Source organism: Meleagris gallopavo, chromosome 3 (genome assembly GCF_905368555.1).
Source record: "Meleagris gallopavo chromosome 3, MGAL_WU_HG_1.1, whole genome shotgun sequence".
Taxonomy (NCBI): Eukaryota; Metazoa; Chordata; class Aves; order Galliformes; family Phasianidae; genus Meleagris; species Meleagris gallopavo.
In genome coordinates this window covers 44,619,910-44,641,443 of record NC_139406.1, presented here as the reverse complement: position 1 = coordinate 44,641,443, position 21,534 = coordinate 44,619,910, and the positions used below count along the sequence as shown (strand labels likewise).

General features: G+C 37.4%; 1 protein-coding gene across 6 annotated transcripts in view; it reads left to right on the top strand.

Annotated features, from left to right (window-relative positions):
• The window catches only part of PTPRM (protein tyrosine phosphatase receptor type M), a 454,600-nt gene that overhangs the window by 300,847 nt on the left and 132,219 nt on the right, over window positions 1–21,534 (top strand). For 3 of the 6 annotated variants that reach the window (XM_085220803.1, XM_085220801.1, XM_085220800.1), the window contains 2 exons: window positions 2,172–2,304; window positions 9,763–9,792. In XM_085220803.1, the coding sequence (XP_085076929.1) occupies window positions 2,172–2,304; window positions 9,763–9,792 (163 nt within the window). The remainder of the gene's footprint in view (window positions 1–2,171; window positions 2,305–9,762; window positions 9,793–21,534) is intronic. The other 3 variants (XM_085220805.1, XM_085220804.1, XM_085220802.1) reach the window with 1 other exon arrangement.

Below are 21,534 nucleotides of genomic sequence, written 5' to 3'. Positions count from 1 at the left end.
GGAAAATGTTTGTATTATCAATACGACTGATATTATCTCTGCACTGTGCAACTCTAGGTAGTTCTAATGAAATGAGGATCCTGTGTCAAAGGGAGACAGGACAATGAGATAAAAATGGATAGGATAGTTGAGTTGTATGTTAAAATGGTGCAAGGATGTCTTCACTTACTTTAATATTGAGCTTCCCAAAAGTCATATTGAAATCCTTAATGGAGAGAAATGACAAGGCAAATTTTAAGAAATTGTTACTGTAAGTGGTCTGGTAGAGTGAAGTAGCTTGAAGTAGCTGATGATGAAGAGACATTGGAAGGAACCAGTCTTAGAAGTTATACCTGAAATGGTATTGGTTGTTGTCTTTGCATTCCTTGTTTGGGTCTTCAATTTAAAAGAGCACTGCAACGTCCTTCTCATCTCATCTGCTGTTTGCATCATACTGCTTGTTTCACTGCTTCCTCTCTGTCAAATCTGATTCAGCAGCTGCCTTTTGCAAGATGATACACTGGATGTTTTCTAAATATCTTGTACACTTCTGAGCAGTATAGATTTCAAAATCATTTATGTATGATACAAGGAAATTAAAAATAGGTATAAACAACTTCATGCATATGCACAGAAGAAAATATAGGGATAGATTCTGTTATGACTGCACATTTAGAGTAAGAATTTTATTAATAGAGATTTGCAACTGATTGCTTTAGAACTAATACTCTGTTGGGAGTGGACACAGATGTGTAGCAGATAACCTTCTCTGAGTTACCACTCACACAAAGATTACCGATTACTTCCAAAAAAAAAAAAAAAAACAACAAACCAGTACTCACAGTTAGCTCTAGATACATTTTGATTATGTGTTAGGACCCATTTTATGACAGCAATAACAATTGCCAGGTTTTCCACACATTCCTAATGGAATTCAGAAGAAATAGGCTGTTAATGTAACTGCGGACAATCAGAACAAGCATCCTAGAACATCCTGCTTGTGACTAAGAACATGAGAAAACTTTTGCATGTAGAATTACAATGAGAAGTTTCTCAGTTTGATCACCGAGTTGCTTGCTTTCAAAAAAAAAAAAAAAGCAGAATCAAAATACATTTGATGCTTTCCAAACCTTTGTGGAACCTGGGCAGTGAGATAAGAACACGGTCTGAAAATACTACTCTTAAGTTAGACCTTGCTCTGCCTTTCCCCTTCCCAGGATAAGCTTTAGTAGGAGAGCGGTGCTTAAATCTCCGTGTCCATGTTATGGCAGGGTGCCTCAAATGATGAATACTGTCACGTTTTGATTAAAAAAAAAAAAAAAAAAATTGAAGTCCATAAAAAAAAAAACTCAGTTCAGTGAATTGAATGTAGCTTCCTTAACATTTTTTCATCCTGAACTCATTTAGTAGAGGAAATGGATATTTCATCAGACATGGATTTGACGTTCCATCACATTATACAGTAAACAGTACAAATGATGTTATTTTTTTAAAAATGGAGAAGCTGAAAGAGCTAAGACAGTAGATGCTGTAAGGCACTGGTTATCTCATTTAAACAGATATTAAATGTGGGTGCCAGTGGTGTGATCATCAGCTGCTTCCCACTTTGTGAATAAATTGTTTAGGAGTCTTTTTGCCTACCAGATGTGACCTAGATTTAGATTTCCAAAGGCAAAAAAAAGTCTATTGTGTAAAAAAAACAATTGTGGGTAAAATGCATGGTAAATGAGCTTATCTCACTTTTCCAGGTGTTTAAGCTAATATATTATGGAATTACAGCTTCATTTATGAAAAATAATTGAGGAAAATGTTCCAGCAAATCAAATTTGGATAAAGGCTTAGGATAGTTATTGTGATGTGAGTAAGTTTCTAAATGGCAGAAAGAAAGGGGAGCCAGAAGAGATAATAAAAAAAAAAAAATAGGAATTTGTGAGTCTGTGAAAAGGCTCTTACAAAAAGGTCGGGACTGCCTGTGATATTCTACCTGTGTTGTGGTCTAACAATGTCAGGAAACAATATGAGAAATTATATTATATTCCTGTGAATGCATATGAAAGCAAGATTTATCCTCTAGAAAAATCACAAATTAGTATCTGTTGGCTCTGGTTAAGATTAATGGCATCAGTAAGTGTATAGAAATGGCAAGAGTAACGCCCTTATTCTTTTTCTTTCTCCTTTTACTTATTCCATAGGGGCTGCTACTCGGAAACCAGACCCGGAGCCTGAGAAGCAGACAGACCATACCGTTAAAATTGCTGGAGTCATCGCAGGCATCTTGCTGTTCGTCATTATATTTCTGGGGGTTGTGCTGGTAATGAAGAAAAGGTGAGTGATTAGTAGATATTTTCTATATACATATTCATATCACAGCATCTCCTACAACAGTTCTCAATCTGATATTGGCATAAATTTCCAGCCACCTTCGTGTCCTTTGTCACAATTTAGGAAACAGTGCTCCCTCGTATCCCTCAAAGCTTTGTTGAGATTTTATAAAAACCACAGCATCTGTTTCTTTCTATAGCATTTTCTGTGAATTAATATTTGTGGCTTTGTTGTAAACGAAACAACTCAAGGTTAATGATTCTAGCACTTTATGCATTAGTACTGCATGATGGACTCTAATAATAGAACAGCATCTCTGTCCTGAAAGGGTGAGTTTCCTCTATCCAGCAGATCAGCTCAAAGTTAGATATAATTTCATTCTTGAACGTAAAAGAAAGCCTCAGTTGGGAGCTAGCGCTAAGGTAATTTGTGCTAAGAATAGGGTCTGTATTGCTTGGCATAAACTTCATTCCCTGAAAACAAATGATAATGTGGTGGTGCTAAATGTTTCCAAATGTCAGCTCAATGCAGACATGTATTGAGATTGTTCTGATTTGAAATAATATGAAAACTGCTGTAACATTAGAGAAGTAAGGCTTTTAAGTCTGCTCGTTGTTTTCCCCATTGTAAAAGGGGGGGGAAAAAAAGGGATAAGTATCTTGCAGCAAGGGAGGTGGCATACGTAAGAAAAAAATCCTTGTGGTGACAGAAGTCAAGATTGGGTGAAATTCATTAGCAGACAAGGTCAAGGCTTTGGGTTATATGTTGAGGGATATGAGGTTTGCAGCCGTAGAGATGGAGTTGAGGATGAGTGTGAGCTATGCAGAGGGCCTGAGTCACTGATTCTCCATACATATCTATTGTAGTCATCCTCCTGTCCCGTAACTCCTTTCCTCCTTGCCATCCACCTGGTATTATCCCCTCCCCTTTTTTTCTTTTGCAAGCAGTCTTGGCCTGATTCTGCTTGTTCCAAGACTGTGACTTAGTTGTATGATAACTAGTTTGGCAGGTCTGAGGTAGTCCAAACCCCTGAGCTGCCTGAAATTCTTTGAGAATGTGAACAGAAAAGGTGCACAGGGAGGGAGGCAGCTGCTTGGCAGTGCCTCAGGGCAGGCTATGCAAGCAGCTGCTTTTCACTTCCCTTGAATACAGAAATGAGTCCATGAGGTAGGAGAGAAAAGTGAGCTGTGGCTGGGGCGGAGGGCTACCTCACGATAAGGGGTAGGGGAAGTTGTCAAAAGTTGCTAAGCAGAAGAGACAAAGGCTTAAGCCCCGAAGTCTGGCTGGGGCAAAGTAGGCTGTGTAACCAAATCTCAACAAAGTGCAGTGCAGCAGAGTTGAAACCTGTTCTGATTTTTTTTTTTCAGTATTTTTTCTTCTTCCCAATTCTGATTCCTTGCATCGTTCATGACTTCCATTTTAACAGTTAAATTCCTAAAGTTCTCCCTAGGGCTAGAGGCAGCACTTGGCATGCAGTGAGGAAGGCTTCTTGCATTATCTGGCCAGTCCTTCATGTAATTCCTGACCAGCATTCATCATTCTCTCTTCCCCTTCTGAGTATCCTTAAGTATCTACATCAAAGTTAGAATATATTCAAACATGAGGCACAAGTTCTTCTTTGTCTCAAAGGGTGAGAATTGCAAAATGACCCGAATGGATTGTCAGGGTCTGTGGCAGAATGAATGCTATACTGGCTCTTGCTTCATTCTCTGGGGAAGAGCTCTTTGATAATTGTTAGAGGCAGGAAGGTTTGAATCTTAAGTGTTTGGATGCTAATGCAGAAGGGTGCTTGTTTCCTTCTGTCTATCACATTGCAGTAATTAACTCATAATAATTCTGTTGTTAGGAGGAAAGTGCATTATGTGAGCTTCTTCAGGGTTTGAAATAAATCTGCTTGTGAAGAGATGAAACTATTGAAAGTACAAGTCCAGGAACTCTTGTTACCAAATATGCACAACTCCATTGCATATGATATCATTAAATTTAACATGTCCAACAATCATGCTGTAGCCTTGAATGAAACAAACTGTAAAATGAGTTGAGGTGAATATTAACAAGTGAGAATGGTTCATCTGTGTAACGGGATGTGACTAGGCTATAATGAGAGCATCAGGAGATGGGTATATTGTGTCCCAGACCTCTAATACAGATGCTGTATAGTAGAAGGTCTTGAATACATTTATGCTCAGAATTTAAACAAAAAATAGACCAATTATTCAATAGGTTGTTATTGGTACATTAATTCAGTATGCTATTGAAAGTCCCTATGGTTTCACCTTGGTTCAGTTACTGTGTATACATTATGCATTTAAAGAAAGTGTGTAAATCATCCCAAAGGCTTATTGTACCTGCATTGTTTTTGCAGTTTTACAATTCTTTAGGTGCTACTTCATGAAACAGTCTTTTCAATGTCACATATCATTTGATTACTGCAGTTTGTCATTTTATTTCATATACTTTATCAGGAGCCTTACTGGAGTGAACAACTGACCAGAAAGTAAAATAGCAACTAGCATCTCAATGGCACCTTTCCTCTGAGAACCGCTTTCGTTACTGCATTGTTATGAGCAGATTCTTAGGGCTACAGTACTAGGATTTACCATGCCAAATCTACATGCTCAGGAACTGGCTGTGGTTTCAATTGGCTGCAGCAATATCACATTCCATTATCCCAAGGCATATCCCAAAGAATGTGCTTTCTGTTATTCATTGTTTCACTGAAAAGAGTCCTTGTAGATGCACCTCGCGGATGGGATACCATCTAGAGACCTACACATGCTCAAGCAGTGTGCCCAGGAGCACCTCATTAAGTTCAACAAAGCCAAGTGCAACATCTTGCACTTGGGTCATGATAATCTCTAATATCACTACTAACTGGGGAACAAAAGGATAGAGCACAGCCTTGCTGAAAAGGATATGGGAGATGGCAAGCTGGACATAAGACAGCCCAGAAAGCCAACTGTCCTGGGCTGCATCAAACAAAGTGTGAGAGCCCTTCCACTCTGCACTGGCAAAGCCTCACCTAGAGTATTACATCCAGATGTGGAGTCCTCAGTACAGAAGGCATGTCAGCCTCTTGGCGTGCATCCAAAGGAAGGCCACAAAAATGATCCAAGGGGTGGAACACCTCTCTGAGAAGACAGACTGGGAGAACTGGGCCTTCACCTTGGGGAGGAGAAGGCTCTGGGGAGGCCTGATGGTGGCCTTTCACTATCTAACGGGGGGGGCTATAAGAAAGAAGGGGACAGACTCTTTATCATGGTCTGTCGTGATAGGACCATGTTGTAACCATGTCTTCACCCACCATAGGCCACCCAGTCACCTAAGTTAAGCCAGCAGGCAGTCTTTGTGTTTGGGTGTCAAGCACCACAGGCTTTAAATCAACTTCTTTTGGCATTAATTCAGTAGTTAAAAGACCAGCCCAATGCTGAAAGTGAAATTCTGAATGCAACACAGATATGCTTTGCATATGGTTCCTGTAGTATGGCTGTATGTAGAAAAGTTCCACAAACACCGCTAGTCATTAGTCATCATTATTTATTGCATTATATAATGATCTTCTGAAGTAGCTATATTGTAAACTGGGTCACAGAGAGATTAAGCAACCTAACTATTCAGTGCATGATGTGAAGTCACTGTTGAGGGTAGAAATAGCCAGGACACTAACATGCTCACTCTTTGACTAAGGTAAACCCAATTTATGTGCTTGTCACCCAGGTTGGGTTTAAGACTGCTAGGGCTTTACTGGTTTTCCCTCCACTTGTTTGTTTGGAGCTCTTTATCTGTTCTGATCTGTCGTTATTCATTCCAGCACTTTCCTGCATAAAGCTGTTGTGTAAAGTAAACTAGTAGTCTACAAGCTATTCCTGACAATAATATGGTCATATCAATATGATTATTCTTTCCTGTGAAGGGAAGCTGGGAGGCTTTCCTCTTCCCATGGTTGTGCTCTAAATCTCTCGTGTGAGTTAACAGAGTCAATGGAAACCCATACACATGTTACCAGAATGTTTCTTTGCAGTAAAAGATTTTTATATCTGATCCTGAATGTAAAATTTCAGGCAGGGCCCTTGATCTCTGCTAATCTTTGATGTACCTGCATGGCAATTTATATAAATAAATAAAAAATGCTGCAGGTTCACCTTTTGGTCAATTTAAAGTAGAGCAATGAAAATTAGGGAACTGTTCCTGTAGCCTTAGTGAAAGCAATGGCAATTAAATCAAGACTTGGAAGAATAAAATAAGGTTCTGATTTTTCTATCTCTTTTTTTTTTTGTACATTTTCTATTCTATTTCAGTTAAGTTTAAAGAAGGAAATAGAGTTGAAAAGTTAGATCTATTGTTCCAAGATTTGCTTAGAAATATGTCTTTGGGATGGCGGTTTCTTTTAGGGCTCCTTGCTCCTGCAGTGGTACTGCAATAAGCAAGCAGTTATTAAAATTTTATGTTGGCTTCTGCTTTGGTTATAGAATGGAATCTGTCTGATCATTGTTTTTCTCCATGAAGCAGTTATTTTCTTGTACCTGTCTTTACTTTCCAAGTGTCTCTGTCTGAGCCTTCCAGTAGCTTCCAATGTGTGTAATTGTGTCATCTATTTAATGCAGAGTCTGGTTCTTGGCAGTAGGTAAGGAAAGCTTTTGTATGCGGTGGAGCTGGGCAGGGAATGCATTGGTTTAATTCCCTAGTAGTAAATCAGGCTGTTCAGCTGTACACCTTTGCCAACAATTTCAGGCAGAAATTGGAAATCAGAGATAATAGAACTGAAGGAAAACTCCAGTTTTCTCCAAGTGCCCTCCTGTGTTATTTTTTTTTCCCTCAAGGCCAGCTAAAAAAAGAGATAATGAAAGAAATCAGTGTGGAAATTACACATTTCCAGAAATTTCTTCATATAGTAGGACAATCCTTCTTCAACCAGCTGCATTATTTTCATAACATTTTATAGCAAGGCCTTATTGTATACGTAATATTTATGAAGTGTAGTTATGTTGTCTGTTCCAAAGGATGGGAAAGAGCTTATTTTTTTCACTGTACATAGGAGCAGCCTATTGGCATAAAATAACCGCTTTAGTGACTTAAAAGTTATTGGTTCCTTGAGCAGAAGAGAATTTAGCCAACATTGGCCAAATTATTTGTTGTGCTCTTCTACAGAAAGAGACTTTTCTGCACTTTTCCTACGTATGGAGAGGATACATTTGTATACATTATATAGGAAGTAAAATGGAACTCTTCCACATCCCTTTAAAATGCTAAATCTGTTGTTAGGAGTGGTGCTCTTACATGGACTTGAGAATTTGTGAATCTAAGACTTTGTAAAACGAAATTATTTTTCCTGTAGGTTTCATCTGTAGTTCCTTGTTTTTTTCTTTGCTCTTTTCCCATTGCCTATTATTCTTCTATTATTCCTGAGAATTAAAAACAATACCGTTTATCCAGGGTTTTCGTATGGGAAAATCTCACAATGTTAACAATCTAAAAATAACTGGAGCCTGAAGCTTTTAATTTTTCTCATCTTTTTAATGGGACACTTCCATACATATTTAAGCTCTTGGATTTTCAATATTTTTTTCACACAGCATAATTCATCTCTGTACCATATTTGGCAGAATTTTGCCTCTAAGTACCAGCAGTGCTTCTCTGATTAATTGTATTTATTGTTGTTTCTCAAATTATTATACATCTTTTAAAAGTATGAGAACATTTGTACTAATTACATTAAATCTTTGCAGTTGCAACATATGGCAAGAAATAGTGTTGGCAATGTCATGAGATTCTAAATGAATTCAAGAGAATGAATAATTCTGAAAAGAAGGGCGGGGGGATATAATTACAAATATCAAGATATGAAGGCAACACCTTGCTACTAGAACAGGTAGCTTGGACTGCTTTGGTAGGATTTGATTCTGTGCCCATTACCGAAGGCAATGGAATATGTGCTGGTGGAAGAACTATACAGATGTTTCTATAGCTTTTTCTTTACTTTGTTCTTAGGCATCTTTTAAATCTCATTTTTAACAGGTGTACACTTCTGCAGGTTGCCACGTGATTAAATATTCACTATCTAGCCTCTTGTTTTTGAACAATACTGTTTCATCAGAAAAATGGGAATAAAAACTGGGAAACATTTCTAACGGCATCTTCACACAAGGAAGATGAGAGAGAAAATTTGATGAAAGCCTAGTTTTCAAAGGGATGCCTGAAGCATGTAGCTAGAGGCAAGTTAACATTAGTTATAGGCCTTTGCAAGGCCTGTTTACATGTTTCCCTCTGTAGTCAAAGGCTGTATGTATGTGCTTCAAAATTACAAATGCCTACATGGTTCACTTCAGTCTTTTATCTTACCAACATGTGAATGCTATTTGACATTAAGCTCTGAAATGTTGTAAGATCTCAAGCCTCTTTTTAATTACAGTCAATATATGGAATTAATTTGGGTTGGATCTTAGCCTTTTTGGAGAGTTGCAGTCCTACTTGCAGGAGACTTGTAACTGAGGGAGAGAGAGATGTAAAGCAGAAAAGCATAGCTGGAGGGCAGGTATACTTTGTGCTTATGCAGTGCATGTCCGGGTGGAGGGTCTGGCTATGTAAGAGGTAATGCAGGAAAGACTGGAGGGATGCTTGTTTCTCAGGATGGTGGTGCTAGGTCTCCAAATCCTTGTGACACTCACATAGACAGAAATAAGAGATACAGGTTCAGGTCTTATTGTTTCCTTTGTCATGTGGAGAAATATCAATAAAATTTTAGCCAGTAAAAATATAACCTTTCTGCTTGTGTGATAATGGGAAATTCTCACTTACTGTGAAGTAACTTAAAGGCAGTTGGAATAACAATTACGGATATAGCTGTAGACAGAAAACACCTCAAAATAAGTTTTTCTTCAGAATTAGTTATTAAAAAAGCTGAAAGCTATTTCTTTGTCACTATTGATTTTTTTTCCTCTGTGGATGCAAGTCCTAATCCTGTCAATGACAGAACTGATTTCTTTAAGTAAAGGACAGGGTATCCAAATATTCTATTGTATTATGACTGAAAGAGAAGCTATGTAATACATACTCTGGAATTCCTTGTGGCTAAAGCTCTAATCTTCAGAGTTGGTGTATATCTACTCTTCATACAGTTGAAATCTAAATTGAAGGCATTTTATCACTTCATTTGTCAGTTTGTATTATATGTGGAGATAAGTATACATGTCTAATGTTACTCAGATGTGCATTGAGGTGGTCTGATTTAACAGTTGTAGATGCATTATGTATTGCATTGCTTAAAGTTTTATGGAGATTTGTCGTCTATCTGTTCCAGACATGGTGCATGATATGCCCAGATAAGCATTCTTGCTATCTTCCATTTGTGTCATCAGTTCTGGTCTCAGTTCCATCTTGATTTTTCATACATTAATATTTGGCTTTTCTTTCCTTCCATTTCATCTTTTCCACCACTGCCTAATCCTTCCACCATCATGACAGAAGAAGCTATCACTCCTACACTTATTACCTGTAAGTAACTTCTTTGACATCAGAGACACATTTTCTGCCATGTTGTTCCATGCATAAGTAGTGAATGCTAACATTGAAAGTTCCTTTATGAAAGCCTTTTAAAAGTTCTATTGAGTTTTTTTAAAAAAGATGAAAACAACATGGTCAGTAATGTAATGAAGTATTTAGTTTTACAGAAGTTTCTATGCCTGCTACTGTGCATTGGAGTCGCTTCAATACTTATGTAATGAATCTTCTCACTTAAAAGTAGTAGCTATCAATGTCACTACTATGTCTATGAGAAATTTTAATGCCTAAGTAACAGGTTTTTTGTATTTATTCACTGGTTTCTTATTTGTTTTGATGAGATTATAGCATTAGTTACATATGTACAAGCATTTCCATTTGTTGCTGTGTACGTATTATTACTTTTTCATGAATGACAATCGTGCATAAATGCCATGAGTTACCATTACTGGGGTGGATTTAAAAGGAATGAGCACTAAAAACTTTCAGTGGGTAAAGTATCATTCTGACGCGGTCCTCAATACTATTGCATGGTTCTTTATTTACTCAAAGCCTTTTCTTCACAAAAGAACCCTTTTCATTCAAGGAGAATGAAGTTAGCAAATCTCTTTCAGAAGCTGTTTGCCTTTTCTCACCTTCTAAGTACAAGGAACCCAGGATAGTTTTCGGTTTAGCAAAACAGTTAGGGGTCTTATTTAATTGCAAAGTGAGATGCTTGTTTAATCTTGTTGGTCAGCAGCAGAAATCAGCAGCTAATGGATAGCTGTAGTCTTGAAAGTTCAGCTTAAAAAGTCACAGGAAACTAGAAGATAATTTCACGTAGTTACTGAAGGTGGGATATTACTTGCAGGAGACAGACTTGATCAGTTCAGGTACGTACATTAGTCAAATACTGTTGAACAATCTCAGTTACGTTTTTATTTTAAGGTAATATGAAGTTTCTCTTGTTCCTTTTTTAGTTGCTCCCCAAACTTTTTAAACAAGTATTTTTCAATTAATACATTTGAAATGCTTAAAACGTTTATTTATGGAGCATAGGGAAAAATTAATTAACTACTTCTAAGTTGAAAACTTAATAAGCAGAACTGTACTTCAAATGAACTAAAGTAACTAAAATTTAAACCTCTTAGCTGAAATTCCCTGAGACTTCAGGATATATTGGAGCTGCTCCCTTTCTTTGTAATTCAGATTTCATATTACATTATTTGACACTCTACAGCTGGTGCATTTTTTTTTAAACCGTTCTTTAAAGCACTGTATTAATGTGAAGGTCAGAAAAAATTCTGTCTTCCACAGATACAGTCCTTCAATATTTGTTTCTGTTGCTGAGATGAAGAAAACATATTTCCCATAAAATAGGCCTTCAGAAAAATATTCATTTGAGACCATTTAACTGCTGTTTTTAAAATGTCAGAATAGTCTAGTATTGTAAGCCATGCAATATGTTATCATAGGAAGTAAAGTATTTTAGTTAATATTTTAACATGATTCATGTCTCAAGGCAAGTAAAAAAAATAAATAAATAAATTAAAACAAACGGAACATTCAATGAAATGCTGTTTCATTATTCAAAGAAATTGGAGTATACCTCTTTCTTTCTCCTCTGATAGTGGAAAACGTGTGAATTAAAATGCTCCTGTAAGTTGTGCAAACAGTTTTTTCCCTATCTTGCATTCACAGAGACTGTTAATAGTGGATGGAATAGGATTTGCTTTTCTTTGGGGTAGTCTCATTGTGGCTTGAAGAAAAGGCCTGTCTCTTTGTTACTGTGATGTAAATTTAATGGCTTTGTCATCAGAATACATGAAGTCTTCTAAAAGAAACTGTGATCTTGACTGTGTGTTGTTCTGCTCCCCATCTGGAGAAAGAAGGGAAGTGGAAGCCTGTGAAGGAATAGATGAGATCAGTCCACAGTACAAGAAAATATTTTGGACCAAATTCTACACCTGTTTACTCAGCATGCAATTTCACTGAAATTCTGAATGCAGAATTCATTCCAATTTTATTATTAGCCAAGGAAGTTGCTATGGATTATAAAATGTTTTATATTTTGAGAAACATAATTTGAAGTACTCTGCTATTGCTAATTTACTGCTTCTATACTGAGTATCATATTCAAATTTACTGATTAGTCATTGTAAATGCAAGCTGTGACATCCAACTGAGCATCTATGCACTGAAATAGTTACTATTGTCTTGTGTGCTGCTTTCCTTATGTGTTGTGGGCTCCTTTCCCCTCATAGACTGCAATTGCTGCCACTTCTAGATCCATCCTAAATTAAAATTAAAAAAGACAAAATTGGCAGATGCCTGGTGCTGCTGATGAATCATCAGAGGTGGACCTACAGCTGTGCATGTTTGGCAGAGAATTATTTCCATTTTCTCTTGTTTACTAGTTAGCCAGTCAGGAGATGTTGCAGAGAAAAAGCTGAGTACTGCTATTAAGAATATACTTCTTGTTAATGGGCTGAAATGCCTCTGCCAGCACCTTTCCTTCCACTCTTGCTTTCCTGAGAACTGGTGCATTTTTTACCTTTCACCTCAGGCAGGTTTCTGTTGTCTGGCCATATTAGTCATGTGTGAGTTCTTTTGTTCTTAAAATTAGAGCAAATTTCACAGCGCTCATTAACGCTGCAGCATGTCTTCTGTAGATTCCAGGTGGGGAGAAAGAAGAATGAGGATGATCTCATTAGTGACACTTGTAATGACTGGCGTTTGCAGCATGGCAGCAAGAAGTGACATGACTCTTTCTCCTGGCACCTTTTTTTTTTTTTTTTTTTTGATGCACATAACCCAGAAACATTGGCCAGAGAGAGAAAAATACATGAGTAGTTTGTTGTGTAATTGTAAATGAGACAAACTGGTTGTTGAGGTGATGATAACCATCAGTGCACTGACCAGTGACTATTATCTTTTATATTTGGGATTTCTGTTTTTGCAAAGATTTACGTAGAGGTTTTGTCTGCTTTGAAGGGCATTAATGATTATTACTCAGAAGCTAACATGACTAGATTGACGCAAATTCAAGCATGAAGACAGTGCTTCTGAGTTTACTCATGGTACTGGCCACTGATAGTATGGGGAATTTAACATACCCCAGATTCCAGGGCAGGTATTACAGATTGTAACTTCACATTGCTTTCAAAAAAAAAAAAAGGCTTCATTACCTTGCTATGAGCAGGAGGTATGCCCAGTTACAGTTCAAAGTTTTGAATGCAACTTTTCATGTTGTTCCTCAGTTTGATATTAAAATGGTGTGGTATGACTGAAATTAAGTACTCATGCAACAATGGTGCTGCACAGATGTTAGAATAACATTATGCACCTATTTTTGTGCCTTATTACAAGTAATTTCAACTTGTGCTAAAGCAGGCAAATGGGATACAATTATTACCCAGTACTCTAAAAATATTACTCACATTGACATTTATTAGTGTCAAATCTAACTGATGTTGTCTGACCCAGCACTTATCATGCAGCTAGGTGACTTAGTGCAGGGATGCATCCCTGCACTATAGAATGGCCTGGATTGAAAGGGACCATAGTGATCATCTAGTTTCAACCCGCCTGCTGTGTCCAGGGTTGCCAACCACCAGACCAGGTTGCCCACAGCCACATCCAGCCTGGCCTTGAATGCCTCCAGGGATGGGACATCCACAACTTCCTTGGGCAACCTGTTCCAATGTGTCACCGCCAGTCCACAAAGACTGAGCTTTTTAATATGAATGTAAGTAAAAGCATACTCTCCTTTCCTTAAGTGTTTTATAATTTTGGGCATGGTTTGAAAAACACATTTGTTCTGTATTTGACTTGAGCTGAAGAGCCTGGGAGTGTCTTCTCAGTCACCTCTGTCTCTATTGCTTCGCCAGCAGATTTTCAGTGCTGATTTCTGGATCTCTGTGCAGAGATCGAGAAGTTGTGGCTTATTTCTCCTGTGCCCATGGGGACAATGCAATTGTCCTGGTCCCTATAGCAGAAAGCATGAGATAACAGACTTACAAAATGATCTTGATAGTCAGTGTCATGGAATTTCCAGAAAATCAGTGCTGTTCACACACTTATCGGTGATTTCTGGATAATTCCAGGAAATAGGCAGTCATAACATTTAAAATTTAGGTATTAGTTTGAAAATACCAAGGGATGTTAGAAACAGTTCTTGTATTCTCAATTGCAGCTGGTTTTGGAACTAGAATAAGTTCTTCACTTTGCCTCTTCCCAGTATAGGAGAGTCCTGAATAGGAAAGCAGAAACAAATTGTGTGATGTATTTGATCTATTAGACAAAACCTATGATCTCTTCTGTATCCTTAAATTTGCATAGGCTTTTTTCATGTAACCCAAAATAAACCTGGGTTTCTGTGATTGTCTTGTAAGCCAGAATTTAATCATTTGGGGAAATCCCACAAGTTCTGTTGCATTTGGTCAAATCTATAATGCCAATATGCTGTGCTCAAAACAGCGAGGGGAGTGTTTGACCAAATCCCTGTAGCTATATGTGGGCTATATGCCATACACTTGGAGTAAACGGGCACAGTATCTAGATTTTTGTGTAGATGTACTCAGCAATATCAGAATTAAAATTTTATTTTTAATTAAAATATACCACATTAGTGACTTCAAACACACTTTTAAAAATAGCTTTTTATAGTGATACCTTGTTCCTTCTGATCCTTTTGGATACGATTGTGTTGGAAATATCCAAATAATTTTGTCAGGACGGTATCTCTGATAAAAGCAGATTTTATTCGCGATTGCAATGGCGGGCGTCCCGCAAGCAGGAGCGCACCTATGGACACAACATGACAGCCTTTATACCCTGTTTTCTCCCCTTGCCTCCCCCCTCTCCCCTGTTTCCCCACTGGCTGGGTACTCCAGGTTCACAATCTTATCAGAGGATTTACATTTGTTATTTAGTTGTTAATTTGTTTGTTATCTGGTGTCGCCATCCTGTCGTTTCCAAGATGTCTCAGTGCTCTTCTTGTCGTATTGATATGGTGATTTGCTTCCAAGTCTTCGTTAAACAAGGATCACCGTGGTGAGGGATGATGTCAGGCCTTCCGATGTCTCTTCAGGCGCTTCCTCGGGCATGCCATGACTTGTTCTCTGTTTTGATCTGGTGCTGGATATTCTTGCAGTGTGTATGACATAATATACATATATACACCTATATACACCTATATACAGAGCATGCGTCCCTGGGACGGGTTATCTAGACGATAAGTGATGTAAACTATCAGAGATCTTCCCCAAGTTAAGCAGAAAGACTCCCAGAAAGAACTATGACAGTGGAGATTATGAAATAAAAATATATATATTATCCAATTCTAATGCAGAATCAACATTTGATTCCCACAATTGTATTCCTTACAGCCTTAACACTCAGACCACCAGGAAGTAGATATTTTTATTATGATTGTTTATTAGCTATTCCTGAAGTTTTTTTGCCCCCCTCAGGGCAATGATCTGGTGACTGAAATAGTTTTCCTGAGCTGCAGCAGAGATCAGAGTTACTCATGTGGAGGAGTAGCTCTGCTTCACTTCTCCTTTCTGGACATATTTAGGAAGGAACTTGCTCCAAGTTACTGTTCCAACACCTACAAGCAGGAAAACCCATAACTTCTGATGTTATCCAGACTTTTCAAAACCTCATTAGCACGGCTGCTTTGAGTAATGTGTTGCAAATGTGGATTTATTTTTTCAAAATAAATGGGTATTACAGAGAGAATGAGGTGAAGTATTGGAAGTAATTGCTTTGCTGGTCACACCATTACTTTCTGTTAGTCTTCTTGCTCCCTCAGTGTCAAGCAATAAATTTGTAGATGAGCTACAGGTTTGGAAACTTTTCAGTCCTTAGAGGGGCAATTTCAATTCACACCACTTGTTTTCTAAAGAGATTTAGCATAGAAACCAGCGTAACAGTAAGAAAAATAAAGATCTCTTGGTTCTTTCTACATTAATAAAAGGTCATCTTGCTTTTCCAAACTAGTACACAGGAATTGTAATTGGATGCTGTTATTTCTTATGAAATTGTGGATTCCTTATATTCTTGTAGGATAAACCTGAAAGCATGTCCTTATTATATAGAAAACTGAGATATGATGCACACATTCTGGAGAGGAGAGGATAAGGGAGTAGGGGATAGGGACACGTGTGCATTAAACAACTTACATCTGCATCTGACCTGTGCCATGCTTAGTGCTGTTCAGTTACTATGTCTTGTGTACCAGAGTAGACCATTTTCTCTATATAGTCTCAAGTTCAACTGATTCCTCAACTAGACTGTTGACATTGTTTGTAGCTCCCTAAAGCTTGATTCCTAAGTCAGTCAGTCATAAATGATTCTTGGTGACAGAACGGGCACAAAGATTTTGCTGTTAATTTTCATCATTGTTGAATTATGCTTTAAAGGTGAATCATTTTCATTCACTTTATGACTAAAATAGAGTATTCCCTGAGGAAACAGGTATGTTCCATGCCTTTTTGACTCTGACTTTTTTGACTCTGAAATTGCACTCTTGTTAACAACTATAGCTTAACACGGACTTCAGGTTCTTTCATTTAACTTTCATTTAAAATATCCAAGTAGAGAGATTTTTCTCTATTTTAATACTGTATTTATTGTATAATAGGGGTGATGACTAAACCTAAACCTGCCTTTGCTTTTTGTGTGACTGTAAAAGCACTAACAATAACAGTAAAGAAGATACGCTGCATATTAAGACCAAAATTCACATCATAATTTACACTGCTAAAGGCTGTTATTTTTTTAAAGAGATTGAGGTGTTAGTTTTCAAAGTGGATTAATGAAGTACTGAAATGAGCAGCAGCAGATTACTGCAAAAGGTAGGACTTTAAGGAGCAGGGTTAATGGTGCTTTGTATCTTTGTATCTATTCTGGACTAGAGGAGAACCAGCAGCAGAGAAGTTATTAAAAAAAAAAAAAAATGGGTAAAAGAAATCATTCAGTGAATCTAGACTAATAAGACTTCTTTGTTCCAGTATAGCACAGACTTAATCACTTCTGCAGTTGAGATAAGAACAACTATAACAAGGTATTCGTGTCTGTTGAATGATGTCAGCGCAGGGCACTAAGGTGTTATAGTCATTAGTATTACATTAACTTCTCCTGAGTTATTATATTTTTGCTTCAGTTTCCAATCTGCAATCTTTTATCTAACTTCTGAATCCCATGGGTGATACTTCAGCTGAAATAACTTTGTTGATCCTACCTGTAGGGAATGTGGCTAGATTAATGATAATCCATCTCACAGTAGCATCTGTCAGTCTCCTCACTTAATTTCACAATGGAAATGTTCTCATCTTGGTTCCTGTTCCTTCCTTTCCATTTGCTTCCTTACCTGCAGTATTCCTTGAGCTCCTTTACACTTCAAGATCCCTGCTGTAGAGAGTGATGTTCATGTGCTTTCTGCAGTATCTAGCAGTCCAAAGATGGTTCATTTCAAATTTTTATCTATCATTATTCTTGACCATTATTCTTCTGCAATGAGGTGCATAACTCTGACCAGTGAGAGTAAGAAAGCATGCCTTGCTAAGTTTCTGCTGCCACTACTGCCTTCTGGCCACTGTTTCCATTTGAGAGACTTTGTGCCAGAATCCTGTCTGATCAGGGTCCTTCCTCATTTCAGAGCAATAACTCACATGCAAAGTGTTGGTAATAAATTTGTGAATCTGAGACTCATGAAAACAAAAGCAGAAAAGGAAACTGTAGTCTGTGCTGTGTGTTTGCAAATACAGCTAAGTCTGGCACTTCATCAGTTCCGTACACCCTGACAGAAAAAACAATATTTTTTCAGGATTTATCATAGATAATGGAATCTGTTCTGTTTCACTGACAAGTGTCCTAGAATGGTTTTATTTTATTACTGCTGTTATTATTAGACTGCAGCTTGCAGTGCGTGCTGCAAAGGAAAGAGAGTAGGACAGTCCTGCATAATTGTGGCTAGTTCCCATCCCAGCCTAACAGTGGCAGTGAAACAAACAAAATGAGTTACTACCCAGAGCAGAGCTTTGTCAGGCTTATGCCAGCATCTACCTGCTCCTGTGTGAACTGAGCTGTCGAAGCATAAAGAAGCACATTTATTTTTCTTCTCAGCAACAGAAGCTCAGTCCATATCTGTTGATGTTTCTTATGAAAATCATGTATCTCCAATATGTGAGATGTGGAACCACGGGCTTAGGGGTGTCTAGATTATACTCAGTGCACCTGTAGAAGGTGTTTACTTTTTTCTTTGGTTCCTCTCATCATGAGGACGCGTGTTTGAGGAACCAGAGGTATCTCTGGTATATCTGAGGGATCCTGTGTATTTCATTGTATGATGTGGATTATGTGGTTTAGAGCAGTTGTACCAGCATCTCCCAGGGCAAAGTGACAGTGTGCTTTCCTCCTGTGTGATGTTAGTATGCAGAAGTATGTGTTCCAGTATGGATTTGGCCACTGTGTGTATTTGGCTGCAACAGTGTATGCATATTGGCTGTAGAAAGCAAAACATTTCAGGCAGGCTAGACAGACACTTATTTTCCCTTAAAATTCAGTTGTATTTTAGGTATAAGGAAACGTATTTTGCAGTTTACAGTCCGATTCACCAATTGCCTGTGAAAGGATCACTTTAAAGGGACTGAAGTTCATGACACTTATATTTTCAAATTTTCAAAAGCAGGTGAAATACTGAGTGCTTTATACTTACTCAGACTTTAAGGTAAGATTGTCATGTTTATCATACCTTGTATTATAAGGTTGTGATCCTTAAGCAGTAACATTCAGGTATTAATAGAACAGGCAATAGAAGTTTACTTTCTGCTTATCAAATAGGGGAGAGTCATGTCTGCATTTGAAAACTCTCCAGTTGAAGATTGTAGAAGATATTTTTAACTGAGTAAAGAATAGAAACACATGAGTATGTTTGTAAACCATCAGGGGTTACTGCATGCTTAAGGAAAATAGAAAAATGAAAAGGAGAATAAGATGCTGATTTTGGTATAGTGTCCAATCCTAACACAGGCTCCCAGCAAGAGTGTGGTGGTTGGTTTTTTTGTTTCTGTGGAATAAGGTGCTTCAGTTCCAGCTGCCATTTGCTGGAAATCAAAGTGTCTTAAGTGTGTTTTTGAATTAGAATACTGTGCATTCATGCAGTGTTCTTGTCCTGTTCTTTGTCCACAATGGATTTTATCTCATTATCCATTTATCCACAGTCATCCTTCTAGCTTTTTTTATTCTTATTCTAATGAGCATTTTTTTCATCTTTTTTTTTTTCCCACTTCCTTTTATTTGCAGCAGTTACTAAAGGTCTGTTGCTGGGGCTTCAAAAATACTGACCTCCAGGTTGAAACCTCAAGGTTCAAAAAAGAGGAGTTTTATCTTAACCGATTGAAAATGATGTCACAGTGGAAGTTCAATATAACATTAATTATAGGAAGTATACTTGAATACCCACAGAACTGTGTATTTACTTATGTCAAAATAAGATAATACTTGCTGTATTAAGAACAGCTTTTCATTTTATGATTGCCTGTTGTTCTTTGAATTATAACCTTCACTTGTTTCTTTAATTTAGGAGAAAAAGCCATTAAAACATAGAGACTTCCTGAAAGTGTGTGCTGCATGAAAGCTTTAATTAAATCTACAAGTAAAGCTTTAAAAGAACAAGATTCAAATTAATTGCAACAAGTACCGTGCATTTATTTCTGTGACAGGCTTTTGCGTGTTAGAGAAAAAGCAATCTATGTACTGTTGTCTGAATTAGTAAACTCAATATCACTTTTCATTACCATGGTAGGTCATTGCCACGCGTCTTCAGTGTGACATTGTTTACATGTTAATGACCTCACAAATAGAGCCTGTTCCAAATGGCATGCAGTAGGAGAAAGTTGTAAATCCATGAAGTGGAATAAACTGTCCTCAGCTTTCTGCATCATTGCATTTTGTGAGTTACTTCTAGGCTGAGCTTCATAATTAGGCAGCGGTGTTATTAAGGAAAATCCAGTAGATGCAAATAGGGCAAAAGGATTTATAGCCTATTATGGCTGTTAGAACACACCTGAAATAAATTAATTTCTAAGCTTCATTATTAGCTGACTTTTCAATGACACGGAGTCTAGAAGTAGAAAGTATTGCTCACAAAAAGTGTTGAGAGCTTAAGTCAATGAGTGGCAGTCCACGCAAAGGTATTTGGATTTACAGAGTGCTGACATACTCACGCCCACAGAAATATTCAGTAGAACATGCTGCTTCAGTTGTTTGTGTATGATTACTTTTGAATTAGATGAGATTTTTAATATTATAAATGTATTTTGCTCCCACTGTAGAACATAATGAAATCAGCGTGCTCCCTCAAATCATACCTTTAAAGAAAATGTCATATTTACATCTGGTAATTTGACTAGACATTGGAGAGCTTCACTGCTTCAAAATCATAGATTGCTAAAACTCATAAAATGGATAAAAGAAACTAAGTATAACCACTTACATTTGACTGCCTAAAATAGCTAGAAGAAGTACTATTCAGATAGCATGCTCTGTGAATTCAAGTGCCGAATGCCCTCAGTTCCTATGGACTTTGGCACCTTGTAGAATCTGGTCCCACTTTTTATGTCTTAGCCACGTCTGGTCAAAAAGCCTATTTTTCGTTGGTCGTGTGCAACACGTAATAGATGTTGCAAGACTTTGTGATACTGTCTGCAACAACCTTGGGAGTTGCTTTTCAGACAAAGAGTAATAGTTTCTACTTTAGTTGTTCACCTAATATGCAAAGCAAGTTTAATTATATGCTGTCCAACCCTCTCTGCTACATTTTTCCACTCACTGGTTCTGAATGAAATACATACTTTCTACGTGCAAAGGTTACAACTAAATGTACAGCACCCCTGCAAGCATTTATGGCTAATCTTGCCCTAAGCATGCATAATGTAGCTAAGTACTAATTAAAGGTTAAAGAATAGGGATCCATCTTTTCTCCTTCTAATGAATTGGATACTACGTTCTGTATGTGTTGATGCAGATTCTGTGTTCAACTGGACAGAATTGCTGAGATGCTGCAAAACCAAGTTATGTCAGACTAAAATTTGAGAAACTTCATATTTTTGCACTACATCAGAAAGGACTGATGAATCACTGGCTTGCGTTGTGTAATGAATTAACTGTCTTATTGTATTTCATATGAATATGTAATACTGTAATGCATACTTGCGTAGAATGTATTTTTTATTTCATAAGAGACATTTTATTTCATCCTACATACTGATTTTTATCAGCTCAGTTAAAAAGATAACTGTGGTCAGTTTGTGTGTTTTGCTCTTAAAAATAAGAGGGCAAAGCGATAAAGTCACCATCAACGTTATATCCTTCTGAGGTCTGAGTAATAGCTTATTAAAGCAGATTTTGACCTCTTCTAAATATTGCCATGACTACTGCCTGGCAGCATAATAGAAATTAACTAATGAGTGATGGAACTATGGAAGAATATGGCTGTTCCATGTAAATCTGTCTTCATAGCACTACAATTTACCCAGAATTTTGGGTGGTTTTGTGAACTTAATACTTCTGCAAAACCTTTCATAGCAGAGTGCATTATAACTTCCTATTTCTTTGAAGTCACCATTTCAGAAATCTGGTGTTCACTTCTTTCCTGTGTCCTGCCTCCTGCCATAAGAATCTAACAATAACAAATGTTTTTTAAATAATTTTCCATACAGATTATGGAAAGAACATGAGCCTAGGAAC